Raw genomic sequence first — 26,863 nt, 5'->3', positions numbered from 1 at the left:
ATTGACAATCAGTGTTGCTTCCTAAGTGGACAGTTTGATTTCACAGAAGTTTGATTCACTTGGAGTTATATTCTGTTGTTTAAGTGTTCCCTTTATTTTTTTGAGTAGTGTATTTCTGTGTCAGCAGTGGGGTCCTCCTGGGTCTCCTGTCATAGCGTTTCATTTCATTCAAATGAGCCTGTAGGACAGCTTGAATTTCTTTAGAACTTGATTGGGGCTGCTTATCCACCATCCGGACTATCCTGCGTTGCAACCTTTCATTAATTTTTCTCTGCCGTCCAAGTCCAGGGAGATTAGCTACAGTGCCATGGGCTGTAAACTTCTTGATTATGTTGTGCACCGTGGACAAAGGAACATAAAGATCTCTGGAGATGGACTAATAACCTTGAGATTGTTGATATCGTTCAACAATTTTGGTTCTCAAGTCCTCAGACGGTTCTCATCTCCACGCTTGGTTTGACACACTTTATCTGGTTTCATGTGTGATTTTCATATTGCCCACACCTGTTACTTGCTACAGGTGAGTTTGAACGAGCATCACATGCTTGAAACAAAGTTGTTTACCCACATTTTTGAAAATGTGCCAACAATTCTGTTCAGCCCATTTTGGGGTCTTTGCGTGAAATTATGTAATTATGTCCAGTTTGCCATTTTTTCTCTGTCTTTTTTTTGTGTTGTTCCAATACACACAAAGGAAATAAACATGTGAATAACAAAAATGTGTAATTGCAATACTTTTCTGGGAGAAATACTTAATTTTCTTGAACAATTTCAAGGGTGCCAACACTTTCGGCCATGACTGTGTATACACAAACACACATCGCACATACATACGTATTTATTTCTGAAAATTACAGATTCAGTCATTTAGCTTATGAACGGGACAGAAGCAAACAGGAATCCATTTTTAGAACTAATTTTGGAATACTGTCTGCAATGATCAGCTTGTGCATGCGCCCATGGATTGTCCCTCATGTGCTGCCATTTATAGAAAGAATGAACCTGCAAAAATCTTGGAGGAAATATGGTTTTGCTAAAATAAAGAACAAGCACACAAGAAGAGATGTCCTTATACACATTCAGATCCTATGAGCTAGCCGCAGTAAAGACGCTGACAGCAATTTCAATAGCAGTCCGTTTTATTTCCTAAAATTTTGGAAAATAACCTCCCCTTTTACCCTTTTCGTAAAGAGAAGACTGGAAGGGAGGGACACTGCACCATTAGGCAAAAACTAGCACGTGAAACACCCCACAGTTGCTGCAGATGACGTCACATGCCCCATTTCCTGCACAGGTAATGATGTCACAGCTCAACCTTGCTATGCAGAAAGTCCATAGGGGGAACCCTACTTTTCACAACGTAATATATAAGAAAAAAAAATACATACAATATAGAAGGACAGCGATATGAATGGAGCAAAGGAGCTGGGCAGGGAGCAACCTGTACAACCATTCATTTTTTTCCTTCCTTACGGATGGCGGAAGGCCTTCATTGCACTGACCACCTCTGGAAGCAAAGATGTAAGTGTCACTAGGGCAGCAAAGCGAGGTATTCCCTCCCCGGACACTGAATGGATGCACACAAGCTTATCTTGTTGCCCTTCAGACCTATGGGAGGCTGCTCCCGCAATGCTCGGAGGATACTGGGGAAGCCTAAGGGGGAAACCAGATTGGAAGGGACATAAATCAGTGAATCCTGGTTAGTTCTTCCACAATCTTTATCAGGTCATCCACTGTGGTCTCTCTCTTCATGCCGCTGCCATCATCAATCTGCAAAAAAAGAAAAAGAGCTTTCTCAATAGCTGGCACTTGCAAGGAAGTGGTTTTCTGCGCTGGAAGAAAAAGCTCATTTTCATGTTTCATTCCCATGGTGTATTGCCCATAAAACTCCATACCAAACTGCTCATCCATAAGATGCAGTACACTTCCCAAATCTGCATCTCATTCAGATAGCCAAACCGTGCACTGTACAAATGGGGGACAAGTACCCTGAAAAGGCTGCTGCAGATGGGTGTATGACGAGCATAGGATCCTTGGCCACGTTGCAGCATGGTTAGTCAGACATTTTTCCTCTGGGAGGAAGAGGAAGTGGCAATGTGCCAGCATCCCATTCCGTGAAAACATATACCACCACAAGAATTGCCATTTTTGGTCACCACAAAAAAAAAAATTGTATGTACCCCACAAAACAGTACAGGCAAAAATGACATCTGACCCCTCCTTCATACAACTCTACGGTTGGAAAGCTTAAAAGAAAAAGAAAAAACTATGGGTCTCAGATATTGGCTACACAATAAAAATTTAAACAAAAAAAGTTCAGAATTTTTTAAAAATCAGTAAATATAATAGAAATCTTACTGATCCACATATGCACACAAGTCATTTTTACCGCACAGTAAATATTGTAAAACCGAAAACTGAGCAACGATAGAATTGCGTATTTTTCACATGGTAAAGTAAATTATATCATTCAAAAACAGAACTTATCTTGCAAAAAACAAGCACTGATAACACTATATTGATGGAAGCATAAAAAAGGAAGTCTCTTAGAAAAAGGGGAGTAATAAAAATAATCTGGCTATGAAGAAAAGAAGTAAAAGCCAGTCCCCTCTTGAAGATGGGATCTGCAGACACTAGAGTAAACCATTGTGTCCTCACCTGTAGATTTGCTACCACCTCCTGCATCTTTGACCGACTGATATCCAAAAAGCTCTCGATAAGATCTCCATCTATGAACCCGGTTGCAGCTTCAGTCTTTCTCTCTGTATGGAATGACCTCCAGGTAACAAAGTATGTTAAGGAAAAGGTATTTCATAGATTCAAATAAATCCTAAGGTCGCCCAGAACCCATCACCAATCAAGTGATGTTCTTATAGGGCAGTGATCTCCAAAATGGTTGTGAGCCCCCCTCCTTCTTATCAGTGGTCCCCAGAGCCAGAAAGACACAGAAATCACACTAGACCTTGTGCCCCCCTCCATTATAGGCAGTATACCTACATTCAGGGGATCCCATCTTACCCCTGTCAATTATTCTCACATCAAGCACTCCCAACACTACCGCATCTACCTGCAAGCCCCCTCTGGCTGGTCGTATCAGCAGATCTCCCCCTCCCAGTATATGCATATGTATATTGCTACATCTGGTGCTAATGAACCTACTTCAGGGAATAACCATTTGTGTTACTGTGCTTTTCTTATTGAGAACTCATCAGGTGAGATATTTTTTTTTTTGTACAGAAATACAATTCAAAGTTTTGCATCAGGCGACAAAGTATTAAAATCCAACCCTACTAAGAGGAACACCTACCATGGATTTCCCTAGTACTCCCCATCTGTGTAGCAGGGGGGCACATACACCCATTGATCAGCTCCCTTACTTCGGTGGTAAAACAAAAAGGATATAAAGAGTGCTCAATCTTGCCCACGCTCTTGATGACTTTGTTGAGTCTGTTCTGAACGTCTAGCAAGAGATTATACCAGCTCTCAGACACGGACGTCACCAGACCTGAGATACAAAAAAACAGAAATAAGTCTGCTTAAGAAGAAGATATCAAGTGACAATTGGGAAACTAGTACCAGGTTCTATACCTACCAATCATGCCATTAACTGTGCCAAACAGCACGGAGCCTTGTGTAGGGGGAGAGGTCTCCCCGAGATTCTGCATCACCAACGAGCCATGGCAGAATACATTAACAAACTCCCCTAAGTGGAAAAGTCCGACTTCTTGTAAGTGTTGTCTTTCCTCATCTGTCGTGGCAGCACTGGCAATGGAAGCAGAAATATGTTTATGGAGCAGTAATCTGATTATTATCCATATCTAATCCACATATGAAGCTTGTAAACCTCCCTCACAATAATATAAACTGCGTGCTACTATTTATAGGCCAATTATCCACCATCATTTACCTGTCTTTTTGGCATACAAATAAGTTAAATGCATTCTCTGCTCCCAAGAAGTTATCGTCATCTAGTATCTCCACTGCGCTCATCCAGTTGGGGTTAAAATCCCGGGCAATCTATAGGGTTAAAGAATAAATATGTCATATACATAGATACAAAATACAGCAGAGAAATGTACATTTCCATTTACATCGTGATGACATATTACTAGAATAGGTCATCCCTTTATAAATGTTATGGGTCCAAATGACACCAGGTTGTGATGGGATCTATAAGCAGGGTACAGCTGTACAGGGAATTGGCTCTGCTGCTCCTTCATTATTTTATGTCATAAACTGGCAATATAACAACACTTTATGACATGGGAATACCACTTTAACGTGCACCTGTCAGCAGGATTATGCTCAGTAAACTACTTACACTGTCAGGAGGGCGACATTACACTGATTAAAATGGTACCTTGGTTCATGATCCTGCTGACAGGTGCGCTTTAAGCACAAAAAGTTTTAGAAATTAGGTTCCCTTTTAAGAGACGGTCAGCACAGAATGACTGGTCAAACCAAGCACAGGTGCTCGGTGCACGCTTGGTGTGGCCAAACATTTAATAGCACCTTCTGACCTACTTGCTTTCCGTCTATCTCCACCGTTCTCCGGCTCCATAATGCCAGAGCTGTCAGAGAAGGGTGGAGATAGGACAAAAACAAGTAGGTGGGAAGGTGCTCTTAAAATGTTTGCCCACGCCGCATGCTTGGTTTGATTAGTCATTGCGTGCCGACAGACTCCCTTTTAAGCTCAAAAAAAGATGGAGGGAAAAAGGAGTATGCACTGCACACCAAAATTAGAGGATCCCTATTCTTATATCTCGCTCCAGGTGTTCTGGCCGTCACAAGCCAGATCTGGGAACATCCACATCAAGTGTTGGCATTGTAACTTCACATGTATCCAGCACATTTTTATTGTATACAGAAGATTTGTATATACTGGATTAATGATTTACTGGATGTGACTCACAGCTCCCATATCTCTTACCTCCTCAAAGTTTCCTTCCATGGGTTTGTAAGCCAGCAGCAGCACTGACCGCATCAAGTCTCCCACCAAGATAAAATCCCCCTTGGTTTTCAGGTATAGTGCCATGATATTGTTGTAATGGTTGCATTCTGTGCGCAGCTCCTTTTCCGCTGTCCATTCATACAGTCGGACCTGTGAAGAAACAAAACAAAAAAGGCAGTTGGCTTCATGTACCCAAACTACAGATTAATAAATGTACAATACCAAATCTCATTCCTCCAAATCTTACGGTGCTGTTGATGCTGGCCAGTAGCTTTCCGTTAAATTCCACCATGGAGTACACGGCTCCCTTGACCTCCTTCTCAGCCACAGTCTGCAGCTTCCCTGTAAAGAGCAGCGGTTGTATTAGCTCAGTGCCGCTCATTCCCAATAGTCAGGACCACCATTCACAAACCTAGCGTTTTATATTTAATGGAGTGAAGAATTCAATACTTTCCACTCGCACACCAGCAATTTGGCAAAAAAAAAAGTCACTATAAAATCTTTCTCGTAGCCTTTATTGGTGGACATTCCTCGGGACCCCTATGGTTTGTGGGGCTGCACAGAGTCCAAAGCAGTAGCCCTGTGACCATGGGGGAAGCGGATCTAGGAATGATACTATGTCCCATAATAAAGCACAAGAGAAACTTTGTACTTTTTTGCTGGCCATGTTTAAAGCTCTTAACCCCTTCCTTTCAGGGCAATTTTCCGTTTTTCCGTCCCTGTCTTCCAAGAGCCATATTTTTTTTTCCCAGTCCACATAACCGTATGAGGGCTTGTTTTTTATGGTACGTGTTTGTACCATTTGAGAGCCATCATTCATTTTATCATGTGATGCACAGGAAAGTGGGGGAAAAATTCCAAGTGCGTTGAAATTTCAAAAAAGTGCAATTTTGACACTGGTAAAACTGACCTGGCAATAGGATTCTCCAAGTCAGTACTATTACACAGACACCAAACATGAATAGTTTTTTTAAGCGTTGAAAATTTTGGGGGGAAATTTGTAAAAAAAAAAAAAAACAAAAAAAAAAAAACACAACATTTGCTTGTGTCACCATTTCCCCGAGACCCGTAACGTTTTCAATTATCGAAATATGGTGCTGTGTGATGGCTTATTTTTCTCTCCCTGAGCTGACGTTTTTACTGATACCATTTTGTGGTAGATACAATGTTTTGATCACCTCTTATTACATTTTATTGCAATGTCACGAAGGTCAAAAACAGTAATTTTGGCGCTTCAATCTTTTTCTTGTTATGCAGTTTACAGATCGGATCAATTTTTATTTTTCTCATACTTTTAAAAACTTTTGTTTTCACTTGTTACTATATTTAATGGGGGACTTGAAACTTGTACTATACATAGCAATGCATCAGCTAATGATGGCTTTCACAGGAGGATCGTTATGACAAGCATGGAGGTCTACAGCAGACCCTTGGCTGTCATGGCAGCCCATCGGAGCAACCGAATAATGCACCCCCCTGCCGGCATGTGTTAAATGTCGCTGTCAGAGATCGACAGCGGCATTTAACACGTTAACAGCCAAGGGCAGAGCTCTGCTCCACTCGTAGCTGTTAGAGGCACATGATGGCTGATCAAATCAGCCATCATCTGATGGGAAAGATGCAGGCTTGGCGTGTGAGCCTGCATCAAAGTCAGGAATACAACATATTATGTAAGTCATATGTCATGAAGGGGTTAAGGACCAAATTAATTTTGGCCAATACAATAGCCGGAAATCTCTCGCTTTTGCCTCTCAGCATTGTATCAGTCATAAGGTTTTTTCATTTTTACGTAGTCTTTTAGTGCCTTTTCTTTGTCTGAGGTGCAAGATGTCGATTTTTTTTTAAGAAACTATTTTGGTGTACATAAGACATACTGATTTTTTAGACTGGTGGAAGAGATGAAAAATGCAATACTCCATAATTCTCAGTAATTGATAAAATAACTTTATTGTATGTGCTATTACGAGCTTAGAAATACTTATTTGATAGTAAACAAAAAAAAAAGTTATCTTAAGTTTTAAAATTTTGTATTTGTACCATAACAACACTTTAGATGTTACATTAGAACACAGGTCGTTAGTTACATAAGAAACCAGTCCGTCAAGTTCAGTCTTCCACAATCAATAATATGTCATTAAACTAGAAGATAAATTATAACCCTCAATGCCATTTATCACGAGTCCTTTAAGAAAAAATGACTAAAGAAGAGACACCCCTATTATGCACAGTAGGGCATAGGGAAAAGTGTTTTTCTCATTAAGACAGTCCCTTTAAACAGAATACAGCTTAGAAATTCAGAAGTACCTGGTAGTAAAGCCTCTCACCCATTCATACATAAAAGTATTTGCTTTTTCTCACCATCAGAATACTGGAACACCACAATCCTTCCTTGCTTTGGCTCGGCCTCGTCTGGGTACACCATGGCAGTGCCCACAATGAAATAAGTGCTTGGATCCTTTCCCAGCTTACATGACACTAAGCTGAGGGTGTACTCATTCTGCAAGAACTGATGAGTGTGCAAGACTAAGGAGGAGAGAACAAAATGAGAATAAGCCTCCTAGACAAAAACACAAAGGGCTTAGGTTTTAATGGAAATCTGCTTGGTTTACTACCTTCAAATGTGTGCTGATCGATGATGAGAAGATTGTGGACCTCAATTTCTTCTCCAAATGAGGTTTCATGGGGGGACGTGCTTCCTGAAAACAGCTTACTGCTGCTCACACTGGAGGAAAGGGCCTAGTAGGATGAGAGACATGTTTAAAAGAAGCACAAAACGTCAATCTAAATGGCAAAATATTATGTGGAGACACTGTACTCTACTCTTGCCTAGTATATATATAGAATATATACATGTATGATTAAAGGGGTTGTCCAGATATCAGAAAAATGGAGGCAGATATGAATTACCCAGCTGCTTCAGCAGGTCTTTAGTTACTATGCTGCAGCGATGATGTCATGTCGACATGACAAGATGTCATGACCGCAGCAGCCAATCGTTGATCACAGCACTCAGAGTGCTGACGGTAACCTAGGTCAATGGGGATTGCTGGAGTTGGTAACAGTTTTATTATGGTACAGCATTCTGCCCCTTTGGCCTGTTATTTTTCCTCCATCACAAACAACCCTTTTAATATTATCTGTTGAAAACAGGAGTTGGCTATTGTAATTCTTTGTTAGGAAAACTTTCAGACAACCTTTAGAAGAAAGGAACCCGCTACCCACCACCTGATTTGAAGTCAGGCAGCATTAAGCTCCATCCCATTAGTGGCTACAGTGCTCTCCTTCGGAGACCACCATAATCATCTATGCTACAGAAAAGTCAGGGGCCTAAACTTGCAACAGCGATCACATTCAATACTATATTCACACTGGGGGAATAATCTGACCTGTGATCACTATTGGTCGGAGTTAGAGTTGAGACCTCTATGTGTGATCCTCACTTCTTGGCCAGAGTGGTCTGGAGGACCTGTCCTGTCATGTATTACACAGATAAGCCATTGATATATGACCAATGTGTGATGGCACTGCAGGGAAATGTAACATTTACTGCTAAGTTTCCTCACAGATAACTTATTACGGGGGTCCGAACAAGGGGATTTTCAACTTGTAAAATTTTTTACTTATTGTTGAAAGTTTATTCTATCAAAAAATTGTTGTCCAAAGTGGAGGACACCATCTAGACATCTATTTCTGTTATATAAATGTGAGCAATATTTTCACTGACCTGGGTACTGGCGCTCGGTCGGAGAGGAGAGCTGCCTCCACTAGCATCTTGCACCTCAGTTCGGCTGGAGAGCACTCCAAAACACTGAGAAACTTCCTGATAGCAAATCTTCCTTTAATAAACAACACAATAAAAGCCCATGAGCGCTTCCCCGGGTGACAAGAAATTAATGAACTGCAACAAATGTCTTCCCCCTCCTGCGAACTTACCTGGGAGACTCAAACAGCGGAACGGTCCGGATATGAAGCTTTTGTATTTCGTCGATAGTTCCAATGGTAAGGGTGCTGTTATTCGCTAGGGCCAAACTGTAAATGTAAGAAGGCGTTAACAGACCAGAAAGAAACTAACACCGAAGAAAGTAAAACTAAGAAAGTTCTTCCTATAACTAAAAGCATGACTTGCCTATCAGGATATCCTTCGGAGTTCAGGGGGCACATATAATTGACCTCTTTCAGGTTAACATTGGAGAAGACCAGCTTGTGGTTGCTGCTGTAGATGACCGTGGGACGGTCAGAACAGGCAAACACGTTTGTTGTGGACAGAGATCGAAAGGTCCTCAAAACAGTGGGCTGTGTCCCCAGGGTCACCTTCTTTCTGTCACTCAGAAGACCTGAGAAGTCAGAGGGATGGGAACTGGTTACCAGTACATATGTACCCAGGCAGAGAGGAGCCAGGTTATATCTCACCTACCAGTTTCTGTGTTGAGGCTGAAATAGAAGAGCGCTCCATCCCCCAGCGCACACAGCAGGTAGTGACTGTTTTCGAATGAAGTCATGAGGATGGACCTTGGGATAATCTCTGAAGAGGTTAAAAAAGAAATAAAAAAATGTTAATACTAATAATATGTTATTTTCTTGGACTTGCTCAATGCTTCAAGTCAATCATCTCCCGCCTATATGAAGTTTCATTGTGACTTACCTCCACCTAACATCTCCTTATGTAATAACTGAAATCCTGGTAAACGAAGGATTCGTGCTGAAATATCGGTCCATAGGCCAATTGCGCAAAGTGTGGACATCGCATCACTGCCGCCCAAAGGAGTGACGTCCAGGCAGGCAACCTCATGCTCCATATCAGTGCAACTATTGGAAATGGGAGAATTTTAAAGAAGAGCTCCCATGAAAAAAACTTGTTATGCCTTAAACCTGAGCAAAGATGTAATGTAGTGAAAGTGCATTAATATACTCACCGATCGCCATCTTCCAGCGTCAATCTGGTCCTATTCTTACTCACGTAACTGTAATTCCGACTTACTAGATGACACTGGAGTTTGTGTGTGAGACACTTTCAAAATGCAAGTATATGGAGCGTCAGAACCAGGCTGACATTGTAAAGGCTCGTTCAGATGTCAGACCACTAATGAACAGACTGCCCGCGGGTCTCCCAACTAGAGTATGACGCTAAAGGAGGTAGAGCCAAAACCAGACCATGCATTGTGGTCCAGTCTCGAGACTGATTTGATGTCTGAAAGAGCCCTTAAAGTGACTTCCAGCTCACACAAACAGTGTGATCCCCCACAGTGTGATCTGGTGAGTTGTGATTGCAATAGCATGAGTGAGAAGACTTGATATGGGAAGATGGTGATGGGTGAGTATATTAATGCACTTTCACTACAATACATACACATTTATACAGGCCTAACACATTGCATGAGAGCGTTTCATTCAGTAATGAGCAGAGAATTGAGGCGGCACACATTAAACCATCGTACCTCATCTGTTTCAGCTCCCCTGGATGGATCTCCAGGTAGTAGAGGACTCTGCCCACTGCCAGCAGTACTTGGCGGCTGTTGCAGGAGCACACGCTAACTTTACGCCCTTGGGGCTCTTTCCATTCGCTGACCAGGCTTTGTGGGTCCTGCGACACCAGTCGTACAGAGGCTGATGTGATCTGAAAGACAAGGTCATCAATGTGAGGGTGTCAAGATTAATTTGTGGTGTCTTTTATCCAGAATAATATTTTAGCTTTTAATTATATGGGTTACTGTGGCTAAAAAAATACCAAACATTTCTGTTATTTTCACTGATAATGTATAGCATATTTGTAAGGTCATTATAGCTATAGTAAGAAGGTACCTATAGATATGTCCTTCCTAACCTTTTTTTCTTGGCGTGACATCTCCTGAGATGTGTGATAAGCTTTTTAAAAACAACATGATTTCATGATACACTGTCACGAGATGTCTACGCCATGTTCCTGTGATGCGAGCTGCGGTCTGTCAATGGCTTTGCTAGTAAGCTGAGAACTGTAATAGATTTGTGAGAAATCTTTTACAGAAAAGGTAAAGGTGAACACTTCTGCAAGGTATGTCCCAAAAGACAGGATGGCTGACCTATGATGGGGTACATGGCATGTTGAACTACTATATTAGGAATATCTGTCATTTTACCTGAATGAGCTGTTGATGGGCTACATTCCCACAGAAAAACGTTTGCTGATCATCAACGAAGCCGGCAAGATCAGTTTCCTCCACTTCTTCCCCCGACAAGGTCAAAACTCTGCAAGATAACTAAATGTTATTATGGCGAAATAAAGTCTGCGCGGTTACAAGCGACATAAACCCCCAAATGCAGCTCACAACGTACCTGGTCTGTCCCACAAAAGACAAAACCAATGTGTCATCCGTCTCACGATTGGCGGCAACTCGGAGCGGCCACAAACCTGATGAAGAGCAGAAAGGCCATTATGAAATAGGGAAAAAAAGCTATAGCATTATTATGGACCCCAAAAAATAGGACAAGAAATTATTATTATTTTTTATTATTATTATTATTTTTTTTTTATTTTTGCTTTGTCCATACAATGACAAAACTGTCCTGCTGGATTTTAGGATCTCAACTTAAGAGTTAAAGGCACTGATGACATATAAATAGGATAGATCATCAATATGAGATTGGTAAGGGTCTGAGAGCCAAGACCCCCATTTGTCAGCTGCAATGCGCTCGGCAGCAGCCGGACATAAGCCTTGTACAGGGCAGGACACAGGAGCCTCATACTTTACTCAGTTACTGCTACCAAATACTGCACTTTGTCTCTCTTGCACTTGAATGTTGCATTTCTCACCATGCATGGAGCAAATTTCAGCATAATTGGTGGGAGTGTGGGGAGTTGGACCCCCCACCAATCTCATATCGGTGACGTATCCCACAGGTAGGTCATCAATATATCATGCAAGGAAAACCCCTTTCAAGAGGATCTTTCACCAGATGTGTCATGTTAAACTGCCAAGATCAAGGAACAGCGGCTGCAGAGCGGAATACAACTTATTTTTTAAATTTCTCATCACTTTTGCAGAGATATCAACCTGTAAAGTATAAATTATAATTTCCCTTTCAACATAGAGGGCGTTAGCCGAGAATCTCCTCTGGTGGGGTGGGGGGCATAATGCAGGAAAAAAAAATAGAGAACGGCTAGAGGGAAGCTTAGAGCCGGCTTTCTCCCGTGAGACATGTCATGCCCTGCTCCTCACAGATCTCTGCACTGACTGTACAGAGTACAGCAGAGCTGTGTGTCATTACAAGCACCTAAATGCTTTCATCTCATGCCAATCAGTGATGAGGGAGGGGAGTAGAGCAGATGTGACAGTGCCCCGAGATGAAAGCTGCAAGAGGTGTTTATAATGACACACAGCTCTGCTCGTCTACACAGTAGGTGCAGAGATCAGGGAGGAGAGCAGGCCTGTGTGTCCTTGCATGTCTCACAGGAGAAAGCTGGCTCTTAGCTTTTCTTTTTTATCACTGTATGATTCCTCCCACTTATGATTGTACAGCGTCATGCAAAGAAAAAAGTACAGGCTCACCAGAGACAAATCTCAGCTAACATCCCTTAGTTAGGTTACCATGACAGGTGGAGGTCTACTGAAGACCTACATGCCTGTTATAACGGTACTCCTATGAAAACCAGCCTGTCGCTGACATTCACGACCTTGGTTTTTCTACTATATGCTGCAATACTATGGTATTGAAGTACACAGTACAAGCATTGTTAAGGTTCCCCTAAAAGAACGAAAAAAATATAATTATTAGCAAAAAAAAAGGGTTTAAAAAAAACACTCCTGATCTCACTGCAGAGCTGTGTGTGGTTATAACTGACACATCTGCAGGTTCCTCTCAGCTTCCATCTCACAGGCAGACAGGGTTACAATACAGCAGTGCTCAGAGAGCTGCAAAAAATGTATTTGTAAGAAAACGCATTTCATTTCTCCTATTCTGTGTTAGTTACTTGTCGCACACTGTTAACTGCCCTTTTATTTAAAATAACTCTGGAGGCAGTCATCTTCCAGGCAACATCCTCCACATAGCCTGGAACAGCTCATTTACATAGAAGAAAAACATGGATTTCTCTGGAATGAGATATCAGATCGCAGTTATCAATGTATGATTTTATTCAGGTCGTGACCTACATGCCCATATAGACGGCTTAAGAGGGTTGATCCTACTGACAGATCCTCTTTAATTTCGCCTCTTTGTTGCATAGATATTGGCAAAGTATTTGCCATCTAATGAGTAAATCCCCCCCCCACACACACACACACACCCTCTCACTGGGAGCGTGTACTTCTCCCTCTATGATGCTGACCAATCATAAGTAACACTCAAAGGAAAGAAGAACATGCCCCTAACATAGCTCAGAGCAGATTTCTCAGTGTATGAGATGTAAGGATACAGACCTGATTTCCTGGTCGAACCTCCTGTGTAATTAAAAAGCACAGATGACTTACTTTCATATAAGGTCCTTGTGGGGGATAGGGCAGCACAGCTGAGTTTAGTGTGTCACATTACAAGCTCTTCCATCAGTTCTCCTACCATGGTCACCTCTGCTGTTCTGTCCCTCCTGAGGTAAGTCACACTTATGTCTGTTGTGCTCAGGGCAGGGAGAGCAGACCAAGGTTTAATTATGTCTCAGTCAGGCGTAGCCAGAACAGACCGCTTGTGTGAGACAGCCTGCTCTGCGCTCATTGCAAAGAGAGTACAAGTTGCCCTGAGCAAAACAGACATAAGTGTGATACTGACACATCAATGGAGGGGCAATACAGCAGGGGTGACTATGCTAGGAGAATTGATAGAAGGGTTTGTATTGTGACACAAATAAGCTCAACTGTGCTGCCCCTAAACAAAAGCACCTTATCTGAAAGGTGTTAGTCATCTGTGCTTTCTAATCATGCAGGATGTTAGACCAGGAGATCAGAGTATCATTGCACTTCACACACTAAGAAACTCGCTCTAAGCTATGGTGGTGGTGTGGTCTTCTTTCCTTTGAGTGTTACTGCCTGATTTTGATTGGTCAGCATCATACAGGGAGAAGTACTGTACACGCCCCAGCAAAAACTGGTAACACCCTCTTAAACGTCATGAAAATTAACTCATTAGATATCTCAGGAACAGAATTGGCGAAATTTAAAAAAAAAAAAAAGTTTTAACCCGCTCATGTGTACAGTTCAACAAGAAAAATTTGGTAAAGGGTTTTCTTTAAATAAAAATATACATACAAGTTTGGTATCACCATAATCGAGAATAATATTGCAGGCCATTGTTGTCACACAACGAACACAGTAAAAACAAACACCCCAAAATAATGGAATTTTATTTTTGACCTATTTCACCACACAAGGAAATTTTTCCCCGTTCTCCAGTAAAATGAATGGTAGAAAGTACGGCGTCATTCAAAACTAAAACTCGCCCGCAAAAAACAAGCCCTCATACAGCTATGTGGATGGAAGAATTAAAAAAGAAAAAAAAAAGTTGTTGCTCTTGGAAAAGGGGGAGGAAAAAAAAAAAAAAAAATCGCCACATGCAGGTGGTGTTAATTGGCTACTTGAATTACTTTAGTAGGAAGATCTCTGCTGACAGTCTCCCTCTAAGTCAGGGATGTCAAACTCAAAACACACAGAGGACCAAAATTAAAAACTTGGACAAAGCCACGGGCCAACCAATATACAGTATAATGGGCCCCACACAGCCCTCCATACAGTATAATGGGCCCCACAGAGCCCCGCCATACAGTATAATGGGCCCCACAGAGCCCCGCCATACAGTATAATGGGCCCCACAGAGCCCCTCCATACAGTATAATGGGCCCCACAGAGCCCCTCCATACAGTATAATGGGCCCCACAGAGCCCCTCCATACAGTATAATGGGCCCCACAGAGCCCCTCCATACAGTATAATGGGCCCCACAGAGCCCCTCCATACAGTATAATGGGCCCCACAGAGCCCCTCCATACAGTATAATGGGCCCCACAGAGCCCCTCCATACAGTATAATGGGCCCCACAGAGCCCCTCCATACAGTATAATGGGCCCCACAGAGCCCCTCCATACAGTATAATGGGCCCCACAGAGCCCCTCCATACAGTATAATGGGCCCCACAGAGACCCTCCATACAGTATAATGGGCCCCACAGAGCCCCTCCATACAGTATAATGGGCCCCACAGAGCCCCTCCATACAGTATAATGGGCCCCACAGAGCCCCTCCATACAGTATAATGGGCCCCACAGAGCCCCTCCATACAGTATAATGGGCCCCACAGAGCCCCTCCATACAGTATAATGGGCCCCACAGAGCCCCTCCATACAGTATAATGGGCCCCACAGAGCCCCTCCATACAGTATAATGGGCCCCACAGAGCCCCTCCATACAGTATAATGGGCCCCACAGAGCCCCTCCATACAGTATAATGGGCCCCACAGAGCCCCTCCATACAGTATAATGGGCCCCACAGAGCCCCTCCATACAGTATAATGGGCCCCACAGAGCCCCTCCATACAGTATAATGGGCCCCACAGAGCCCCTCCATACAGTATAATGGGCCCCACAGAGCCCCTCCATACAGTATAATGGGCCCCACAGAGCCCCTCCATACAGTATAATGGGCCCCACAGAGCCCCTCCATACAGTATAATGGGCCCCACAGAGCCCCTCCATACAGTATAATGGGCCCCACAGAGCCCCTCCATACAGTATAATGGGCCCCACATAGCCCCTCCATACAGTATAATGGGCCCCACATAGCCCCTCCATACAGTATAATGGGCCCCACATAGCCCCTCCATACAGTATAATGGGCCCCACATAGCCCCTCCATACAGTATAATGGGCCCCACATAGCCCCTCCATACAGTATAATGGGCCCCACATAGCCCCTCCATACAGTATAATGGGCCCCACATAGCCCCTCCATACAGTATAATGGGCCCCACATAGCCCCTCCATACAGTATAATGGGCCCCACATAGCCCCTCCATACAGTATAATGGGCCCCACATAGCCCCTCCATACAGTATAATGGGCCCCACATAGCCCCTCCATACAGTATAATGGGCCCCACATAGCCCCTCCATACAGTATAATGGGCCCCACATAGCCCCTCCATACAGTATAATGGGCCCCACATAGCCCCTCCATACAGTATAATGGGCCCCACATAGCCCCTCCATACAGTATAATGGGCCCCACATAGCCCCTCCATACAGTATAATGGGCCCCACATAGCCCCTCCATACAGTATAATGGGCCCCACATAGCCCTCCATACAGTATAATGGGCCCCACATAGCCCTCCATACAGTATAATGGGCCCCACATAGCCCTCCATACAGTATAATGGGCCCCACATAGCCCTCCATACAGTATTATGGGCCCCACATAGCCCTCCATACAGTATTATGGGCCCCACATAGCCCTCCATACAGTATTATGGGCCCCACATAGCCCTCCATACAGTATTATGGGCCCCACATAGCCCTCCATACAGTATTATGGGCCCCACATAGCCCTCCATACAGTATTATGGGCCCCACATAGCCCTCCATACAGTATTATGGGCCCCACATAGCCCTCCATACAGTATTATGGGCCCCACATAGCCCTCCATACAGTATAATGGGCCCCACATAGCCCTCCATACAATATAATGGGCCCCACATAGCCCTCCATACAGTATAATGGGCCCCACATAGCCCTCCATACAGTATAATGGGCCCCACATAGCCCTCCATACAGTATAATGGGCCCCACATAGCCCTCCATACAGTATAATGGGCCCCACATAGCCCTCCATACAGTATAATGGGCCCCACATAGCCCTCCATACAGTATAATGGGCCCCACATAGCCCTCCATACAGTATAATGGGCCCCACATAGCCCTCCATACAGTATAATGGGCCCCACATAGCCCTCCATACAGTATAATGGGCCCCACATAGCCCTCCATACAGTATAATGGGCCCCACATAGCCCTCCATACAGTATAATGGGCCCCACATAGCCCTCCATACAGTATAATGGGCCCCACATAGCCCTCCATACAGTATAATGGGCCCCACATAGCCCTCCATACAGTATAATGGGCCCCACATAGCCCTCCATACAGTATAATGGGCCCCACATAGCCCTCCATACAGTATAATGGGCCCCACATAGCCCTCCATACAGTATAATGGGCCCCACATAGCCCTCCATACAGTATAATGGGCCCCACATAGCCCTCCATACAGTATAATGGGCCCCACATAGCCCTCCATACAGTATAATGGGCCCCACATAGCCCTCCATACAGTATAATGGGCCCCACATAGCCCTCCATACAGTATAATGGGCCCCACATAGCCCTCCATACAGTATAATGGGCCCCACATAGCCCTCCATACAGTATAATGGGCCCCACATAGCCCCCCATACAGTATAATGGGCCCCACATAGCCCTCCATACAGTATAATGGGCCCCACATAGCCCTCCATACAGTATAATGGGCCCCACATAGCCCTCCATACAGTATAATGGGCCCCACATAGCCCTCCATACAGTATAATGGGCCCCACATAGCCCTCCATACAGTATAATGGGCCCCACATAGCCCTCCATACAGTATAATGGGCCCCACATAGCCCTCCATACAGTATAATGGGCCCCACATAGCCCTCCATACAGTATAATGGGCCCCACATAGCCCTCCATACAGTATAATGGGCCCCACATAGCCCTCCATACAGTATAATGGGCCCCACATAGCCCTCCATACAGTATAATGGGCCCCACATAGCCCTCCATACAGTATAATGGGCCCCACATAGCCCTCCATACAGTATAATGGGCCCCACATAGCCCTCCATACAGTATAATGGGCCCCACATAGCCCTCCATACAGTATAATGGGCCCCACATAGCCCTCCATACAGTATAATGGGCCCCACATAGCCCCTCCATACAGTATAATGGGCCCCACATAGCCCTCCATACAGTATAATGGGCCCCACATAGCCCTCCATACAGTATAATGGGCCCCACATAGCCCTCCATACAGTATAATGGGCCCCACATAGCCCTCCATACAGTATAATGGGCCCCACATAGCCCTCCATACAGTATAATGGGCCCCACATAGCCCTCCATACAGTATAATGGGCCCCACATAGCCCTCCATACAGTATAATGGGCCCCACATAGCCCTCCATACAGTATAATGGGCCCCACATAGCCCTCCATACAGTATAATGGGCCCCACATAGCCCTCCATACAGTATAATGGGCCCCACATAGCCCTCCATACAGTATAATGGGCCCCACATAGCCCTCCATACAGTATAATGGGCCCCACATAGCCCTCCATACAGTATAATGGGCCCCACATAGCCCTCCATACAGTATAATGGGCCCCACATAGCCCTCCATACAGTATAATGGGCCCCACATAGCCCTCCATACAGTATAATGGGCCCCACATAGCCCTCCATACAGTATAATGGGCCCCACATAGCCCTCCATACAGAATAATGGGCCCCACATAGTCCTCCATACAGTATAATGGGCCCCACATAGTCCTCCATACAGTATAATGGCCCCACATAGTCCTCCATATAGTATAATGGCCCCACATAGTCCTCCATACAGAATAATGGGCTCCACATAGTCCTCCATACAGTATAATGGCCCCACATAGGGGTGGTGGTTATGGTGTCACGGGCCAAATATAATCACCCTGCGGGCCAGATTTGGCCCATGGGCCGGAGTTTGACACATGTGCTCTATGTGAAGTGTGACTGTCTGGCCACAGGCGTGTTGATTGCTTTAAATAGAAACAAGCTCATTGTCTGCAGGTTTCAGCATTACCTTTGATCCCTGGCAGGTCAATGCTGGCGTGTTCATGGATACCGATGCCATTTCTGATAATTCTTAACGAACCTTCCTTAAAGGCTCCAGAGCAGGTAACAAGCTGCAGAGAAAAAAAATTATATAAAAAAATTGCAAAAAAAATGATAAGAATTACTTGAGAAATGAAAATGCTTTAATCTCACCTGTCCCTGCCCCTGTCTCTCAAGGTCTACAACACACATGTCCACAATGGGGCCCAAGTTAGTGAAAGTTTCCATGGCTACAACATAAGAGCCCTGCTCGTTGCTGTCCGCAGTGAGCTACGAAGAGACAAAAAAATAAATAAAGACATTAGATATTGGTTATTGTGAGCAGTGAGGAGAACAAGAGAAATGACAGCACACAAAAACATATGCATGAATAAATGTGCAAAAATTTTGGGCAAGTGTGGAATAAAATGCTGCAAAGTAAGAAGGTTTCCACAATTAGAAGTATTAATAGTTTATTTTTATCAATTAACAAAATGCAAAGTGAATGAACAGCATAGAAATCTAAATCACATCTGTATTTAGTGTGACTGCTCTGCCTGTAAACACAGCATCGGGGAACATGGAGATTGTTCCAAACATCTTGGAGAACTAACCACGGATCTTCTGTGAATGTCACTTGTGCAAATCCTTGTCTCTTCATGTAATCCCGGAGACTTGATGATGTTGAGATTAGGACTCAGTGGAGACCATATCACCACTTCCAGGACTCTTTGTTCTTCACACTGGAGATAGTGACTTTGGCTGTAGGTTTGGGGTCGTTGCCCTGTTGCAGAATATATTTGGAGCCGATCAGATGCCTCCCTGATGAGATTACATGATGACTAAGTATCTGCCTGTATTTCTCAGAAATTAGGGCACCATTAATCCTGACCAAATCATCAACTACAATTGGTGCAATGCAGCCACAAACTTGCAAGGACCCTCCACCTGCTTCACTGTTACCTGAAGACATTCATTATTGTACTGCTTTCCCGTTTTTCAGAGAAAAACTGCCTTGTGTTACAGCTAAATCTTTCACGTCAGTCCAGAGCAGCTGCTACCACTTTTTTGCCCCTTGTTCCTATGATTTCATATATAGACGAGTTGCTTGTCCTAGTTTCTATGTCAAAACTATATTTTTTGGCTGCAGACTTCTCTAAACAATAGACAAGCATAGCTGGGTCCCACTGGTTGCTGCCAGTTATGAACGGATGGCACTGCTGGACATCTTCCGATTTAGAAGGGAAGTAAGCATGATGTGTCTTTCATCTGCTGCACCAAGTTACCTCGGCCGACCACTACGTCTACTGTTCTCAGTGTTGAGAGATACAGCCAGATGTTTATCCATCATATAATACCATCAGGGAGTCATCTGAATGGCTCCACATTTATTCTGCAGTAGGAAAATTACTCCAAACATACAGATAATGTCTTTAAGAACGATGTTTAGCGTAAAGAAGAACAAGGAGTCCTGGAAAAGTTGATATGGCCTCACAGAGTCCTGATCTCAACATCGAGTCGGTCTTGGATTGCATGAAGAGAAAGAAAGACTTGTGCAAGCAACATCCACAGAAGATCTGTGGTTAGTTCTCCAAGACATTTGGAATGATCTCCCAACTAAGTTCCTTCAAAAACTGTGTGTAAGCGTACCTTGAGGAACTAATAATGTTCTGAACGCAAAGGGCAGTCACACCAAATAACTATTAACATTTCTATTTTTTACGCGTATGTATCTGTATAAAATAAATGATATGATAAAAGGTATGAAAATTGTAAGATGTATTAACAAAGACTTTCTGCCAGTAACTTTGATGGTGTACTGATAAGTATGTCATCAATGTCTCCTGTATAGCGGGTCTGACAGCTGGGATCTCTACCAAAATGCTACCATGTTAAAGCCGAGCAGTCCCTTTCAAGACTTTCTCCTGCCAAATAACTAGAGTGGCATGTCGATTGTAGCAGAACACATTTAAAAGGATTGTCTGGTTTAGGAAACGCACCCCTAAATGCTCTATTAGGGGATTTAGAGTTATCACTTAGCGGGGACGTGGACTGCCAGTGATTTGATCAGGCAATATGGACTTCTTGCTTTCCTCTTTAGTAGCACAATTGATGGAAGATTCAGTGAGTTACACTGCACGATTGTCTTACCTTCAGAAGGAAGTTTTTAACATAAAATCATTGTCCAACATATACAGCTCATTCAAGAACCAGGGACGAATATGAGAAAAACGACATGATTTTGCAATAGGATCAGAAATCTGTATTAATGTGTCCTGATCACTACTTTATGTCAAACAACTTTTAATTTTGATGTGCTCAACATACTTACATATACCCTGTCAAAATTACAAAATTATTTAATGGGTGCTGAACAATGACAAAATACTCAGGGTGGAATTAGGACAGAATAATACATAGTCCCTTAGATGAGATGCAGAAAGGGTGCTCATTAAGGCCATCTGTTACCAGGTTTTTGCTACCTATCTGGGAGCAGCATGATGTAGAGACCGAGACCCGGATTCCTGCAATGTATCACTTACAGGGCTGCTTGCTGCAATTCTTATAAAATCCGTTTTCTCCACTGCAGATCTAGCAGTTCTGTAAATGCTGAGCTCAGTATAACCCTGTCCACACCTCTGATTGGCAGCTTTTTGGCTGCTTTCTGCCTATGCACAGTGTACACAATCAGTGGTGCGGGCGGGGTTATACAGAGCTCATGAATATGGAGGACTACCTGGCAGAAGGTTTACAGCCCTCTTGTGATAAAATCACAGTTTTATCAGCAGGAGATTATCAAAACTACAGCAAGCAGCTAAGTAAGTGACACCTCGCTGGAAGCAGGGTCTCTGCCCCTAAATCATGCTGCTCTCTGATTAAGTGGCAACAACCTAGTATTCCTTTTAATAGTGATAGAATGAGCACAGTTACAAAACAGCATCCCACATGGTTCCCTGATGAAACACGGTACCATGATGGGGTGAATATTAGAAAGTCACAACTCATCAAGCTGATTAGAGCCAGTTTTATAGGGCTAACTTTAATTTCTGTAGGTTGACCTATAATATATTTATATGTCATAACTTTTCCAATACAAGTTATGAGTGAATAAGTAAATGGGGCAGCTCCCGGCCAAGGGTCTTATCATTACAAAAGAAAGCTGGAAATTGTTTGAAGCATTTTTCGTTATCTTCATTCTGTTACACAAGGCCAACGCCATTATTGTTCGACTTTACAACAAATAAGGGTTGTAAAAGATGACTGTAGACTTTAGGAGCCACTTAGGCTTTAGTAGTTAGATATTAAATGGCGACTGTACAACTTCATCTCTTCTGATAATCAACTGAATGGATAATCTGCAAATAAGGTCCCTGTCTCTGCTCCTCGGTCTGTAAAACTGCACACAGGCATAACAGGAAGGCAGACCGTCAGTCTAGGGAAGACAAGCCATGGGACAACGGCAGGATAAACACATGCTGGGAGAGGGAGGGAAAAGGAAATATCAGCACCTATAGTGCTGGCAGTATGCTGGTGCAAAGGGTCAATGGCAAGTTACAGAGCATAAAAGATACAGAGACAATCTCTAGACATATGTGTATGTAAAACAACCTTAATTTGTTGTTTGGGGTGAAGGTAGTAAGCTTTTCTACAGAAAGTGTGTGAAGACGGCTATGCTTCAAGAACTTGCGCATATATCAATAGAAAAGCAAATTACTATGTGCATTGGCTACCTGACTCCTGGCATCTCATCAGCCAAAAGCAAACAGGATTTCTCTGTCACCAGAAATCAGGGCTGGGTGTTGGATGTAATGTCATGCTTGTTCTAGGGAAGTCCATAAACCAGAGCAGTTTGTCATTTTAGCACAGCTCCAAACTGCCCAACATCTGCCAAAAAGATCAGTCATGGAAAGCTCGGGCTGAACAATTGCTCCCATTAAGGGATTTTCTAGTCTTAACTTGGACTTGACTTAAGGTGACCAGTTTAAGTCTTGCAGACTGCCAAAACTGGTCCTGGAGGGTTTATGTAAGCCTCCTGCCTCAGCGAGAAGCTGGCAGCTGTAGTGTATGGCCACAGCCCTGTCCAAAGGACAACTAGCGAGCAACGAAGCCACCCACAGGCAAATGGAAGTACTGCATGCCAAATATTCATTTCATTGCAGTTTTTTTCATGTAGTTCAAAATATTCCTAAAATGCTTGTATTAAAAAAGGAGTTGTGGCAATACGTGAGGAAATAATGGAAAATTAGTGCAGGACCGTGCCACCCCACCAACACACTCATGTCCTTCACAAGCATTTAAAGGGGTTATCAAACAAATTGGAAACAAAAGAAAATGTCCCCCCCACACCTGATAGCTCAGATCTATCTATGTTGATATCTCTCTCTTCACCGCTTGTTACATGTACTGCACATGCTGCACTTATCATTAGTGCACAGTATCAGCCCCATCCCTGTCAGATCACAACACTGCATGAGCAGCGAAGATACTGGGCATGTGCGTCCACTACTGAAGGAAGGCCCACCTCCAACTACAGGAGAGACACTACGTTTAAAGGGAACCTGTCACATCCAGATATACAGTAGTGCTCAAAATAACAGCACTGGGTTCAAAAACATGAGTTAAGCACAAAATCTTTATACAGTTTTTATTTCCATGCGTTGGGAACATTGCACACTGTTTTCTAATTCAAAACATGGAGAAATGTATATAATTTTTAACTACTTTACAGAAAATGAAAAATGAACATTGGGCTGTTCTAAAAGATAACAGTGTCTGCATTTGTCTCTACAAACTCACAATATGTACTTTTTTCTTTTTTTTTTTTTTTTTAGAATTTCACATTCCTGGAAATCGCTAACCTAACAGTTCGTTGTATACCCACAATTTTTAGAACTGCTTCACATCTATGTTGCATAGAGTCAACCAACTTCTGGCACCGGTCATCTGTTATTCCAGCCCAGGATGCTTAAGACTACGTCCCACACTTTTCTGGCATTTGTTGGCTTTGCCTGAGAAACAGCGTTTTTGATGTCACCCCACAAGTGTTCTATCAGATTAAGGTCCAGGGATTGGGCTGGCCACTCCATAACCTCAATTTTGTTGGACTGGAACCAAGATTTTGCTTGTTTACTGGTGTGTTTAGGGTCATTGTCTTGTTGAAACACCCATTTCAAGGGCATATCTTCTTCAGCATAAGGCATCATGACCTCTTCAAGTATTTTAATATATGCAAACTGGTCCATGATCCCTGGTATGTGGTAAATAGGTCCGGCACCATAGTAAGAGAAACAGGCCCATATCATGATGCTTGCACCACCATGCTTCACTGTCTTCAGTGTACTGTAGCTTGAATGCAGAGTTTGTGGTTGTCTGACGAACTGTCTGCAGCCCTTGGACCCAAAAAGAACAATTTTACTTTCATCAGTCCACAAAATGTTTCTCCATTTCTCTTTAGGCCACTTGATGTGTTTTTTTGCAAATTGTATCCGCTTCAGTACATGTCTTTTTTTTTTTTTTTTTTAACAGTGGGACTTTGCGGGGACTTCTTGCTAAGAGATTAGCGTCACACAAGCGTCTCCTAACTGTCACAGAACTCACAGGTAACTTGAGACTGTCTTTGATCATCCTGGAGCTGATCATTGGCTGAGCCTTTGCCATTCTGGCTATTCTTCCATCCATTTGAATGGTAGTCTTCCATTTTCTTCCAGTACGCTGTTCTGAACAATGTCTCGAACTACTCATATTTCTCAGACTTTCAAGGAGAAATGCATATACAACACGTGCTGGCTTCACCCTTAAATAAGGGCCACCTGATTCACACCTGTTTCTTCACAGAATGATTGACCTCACTAATTGAACTCCACACTGCAATTATTTTGAACATACCTCCTTACAATTAATTATTCACATTCACAGACTCAAAAACCTGCAGATCATGAATGCAGAGTTTGTTGGCTTTCTTAGAATCTACTGCACCTAATGGTAAATTATTTGACATGTGGTAATATCATTTATACCAAAAACAGTGATTAATCTAGTTAGTCATATTGGACTGCTATTATTTTGAACACTACTGTATAAGAATAGGAGTGATCTGCTGGTAAATAGTGTTTATAACCTGCTCAGCCAGCTTACTAAAGCAGCGGCCACAGGCAGAAAGTCCTTGGAGCAGTGCAAGGACAGATTGCAGTCCCCACTCTCACTGTACAGAGAATAAGGCTGTGATCACTCACCATCACACTGACTGACATTAATATTCACCTTCCCACCTGCTTGTTGTCCACCCTACTCTTCTTTGATTGACAGCTCTGGCTTCACAGAGCCATAGAAGGGAGGAGATAGAAGAAAACTAAGCAGGTGGGACGGTGTATATAAATGATTGGCTGCACCATGAAGCGCCGAGCTCCTGTACTTGGTTTCAGCAGTCATTCTGTGCTGACAGAGGCCCTTTAATACAAAATGTCGTCCATGTATGTCATGTCTGAGTGCACAACACAACAGCTGTGCAGGAGTGTATCTGTGATTGGCATCCATAGTCCTGCAGGAGCTGCTGGACGATGCGAGGAATAAAGTTAATTTCCGCCCGGCAGCAGTGGTCTAAATGCCAATGCTGGGCAGGTTCACAACGCTATTCACCTGCATATTAACCCCATATCTGCAGGACAATAATGACTGTTAGAGGTCTGTGCGTACGCAGTAAAGTACTATAAACGCACCTATACATACTTACATGCATAAGCTATATAAAATTGCATAAGCTGTATAAAATTCATATAAATTACACAAATTAGACACTATAGTATATTTAGCCCAAAACAGTTGCTAAGAAATATTAGTGTTGTATATGGCCTGAAATAGCTATGTAGTCAAAAAAATTACAGTTGATTGAATATTACGGAGGCAAAATATGAAAGATTACTCATGCTTCTTATGACCAAACTAAGCTCAGCCTTTAAGGGGTTAAAGTATCTTAGAAACTAACATTCTAAATCTGACCCCTCCTCCCCCTTACTACAGGACACAGACATTTTTTGTTTTTGTGCGCTCGCTGGGTGAAAGCTGTTTTTATTGGTACCAATAAAAACTCTTTACTGTATTTTTTTCAGGGATGTGCAGCAACCAAAAATGGCTGTGAGGCAACCAAAAACCAACATTGCAATATATAGAGAAATTGCAGCTCTCCTATGAAGCTCAATCTTAGGCTGACCTTCACTAGAAGACCAACATGGCAGTTAGGGGGGCCTATAGCATGCACAGGCTGCTATTAGGGCCCTGCGAGCATCATATAAATGCCACAGTCAGAGATGGACAGTGGTATTTAATTAAACTGCAAATATGAGAGCTAGCTCCGGTTCCTACAGTTACAGATAATGTCAGCTATGTAGCAGCTGTCACCTGCAGCGTATGAAGCAGGCTCAGCTCCTGAGCCACCTTCCCACAGCCTACAGCAACCTATGATGATAATGTACATTATAGGTGGTTAAAGGGTTAATAAAAAATAACCTCTGTATGAGAAAACATATTAGACTATAAAATATGGAGTATTATGATTTAAGTGAAGGGTGATAGCAGAAAACTCCTTGGCAGGCTTTACATGTGTACCATCAGCAATATGGGAGTTCTCCCATTATTTTGAACCATCCGCTTACCTTTACCAGCTGGGAATCTCCAAGTCGAGAGCCTACGAACACTACTCCATTATCCAAGTAAGTGAGACATTCCGCAATGGACGTCTACAACAGGTAAATAAAAGACAACAAAGTTCTTATGAGATTTATGGGACCGCAGAGAGGAATGACTATCTACCCAGAGGTGATGAGGCATGGGTGGAAGATACCAGCAACTACAGGGTTAGTACATAGTTACATACAGTGGGTACGGAAAGTATTCAGACCCCTTTAAATTTTTCACTGTTTTGTTTCATTGCAGCCATTTGGTAAATTCTAAAAAGTTCAAAAGTACACTCTGCACCCCATCTTGATTGAAAAAAAACAACAAAATGTAGAAATTTTTGCAAATTTATTAAAAAAGAAAAACTGAAATATCACATGGTCATAAGTATTCAG

General features: G+C 43.1%; 1 protein-coding gene across 2 annotated transcripts in view; it reads right to left on the bottom strand.

Annotated features, from left to right (window-relative positions):
- Positions 1-1,121: 1,121 nt before the first annotated feature.
- Positions 1,122-26,863, bottom strand: part of DDB1 (damage specific DNA binding protein 1) — a 35,331-nt gene continuing 9,589 nt past the window's right edge. For both annotated transcript variants that reach the window (XM_073658001.1, XM_073658002.1), the window contains exons 7-26: positions 26,447-26,530; positions 18,972-19,088; positions 18,787-18,889; positions 11,261-11,336; positions 11,065-11,173; positions 10,387-10,565; positions 9,594-9,757; positions 9,366-9,473; positions 9,078-9,285; positions 8,885-8,980; positions 8,676-8,787; positions 7,564-7,687; positions 7,310-7,474; positions 5,199-5,293; positions 4,931-5,101; positions 3,908-4,017; positions 3,593-3,762; positions 3,403-3,505; positions 2,659-2,782; positions 1,122-1,770 (exon numbers count right to left, since the gene is read on the bottom strand). In XM_073658001.1, coding sequence (XP_073514102.1) covers positions 1,687-1,770; positions 2,659-2,782; positions 3,403-3,505; positions 3,593-3,762; positions 3,908-4,017; positions 4,931-5,101; positions 5,199-5,293; positions 7,310-7,474; positions 7,564-7,687; positions 8,676-8,787; positions 8,885-8,980; positions 9,078-9,285; positions 9,366-9,473; positions 9,594-9,757; positions 10,387-10,565; positions 11,065-11,173; positions 11,261-11,336; positions 18,787-18,889; positions 18,972-19,088; positions 26,447-26,530 — 2,502 coding nt within the window. In that variant the 3' untranslated portion in view covers positions 1,122-1,686. The remainder of the gene's footprint in view (positions 1,771-2,658; positions 2,783-3,402; positions 3,506-3,592; positions 3,763-3,907; positions 4,018-4,930; positions 5,102-5,198; positions 5,294-7,309; positions 7,475-7,563; positions 7,688-8,675; positions 8,788-8,884; positions 8,981-9,077; positions 9,286-9,365; positions 9,474-9,593; positions 9,758-10,386; positions 10,566-11,064; positions 11,174-11,260; positions 11,337-18,786; positions 18,890-18,971; positions 19,089-26,446; positions 26,531-26,863) is intronic.

The sequence above is a fragment of the Phyllobates terribilis genome, unplaced genomic scaffold, assembly GCF_046119375.1.
Source record: "Phyllobates terribilis strain yellow unplaced genomic scaffold, ASM4611937v1 Scaffold_13__5_contigs__length_258822181, whole genome shotgun sequence".
NCBI classification, from domain to species: domain Eukaryota; kingdom Metazoa; phylum Chordata; class Amphibia; order Anura; family Dendrobatidae; genus Phyllobates; species Phyllobates terribilis.
The sequence above is the reverse complement of the archived record's forward strand: the minus strand, read 5'-3'. Positions and strand labels throughout refer to the sequence as shown.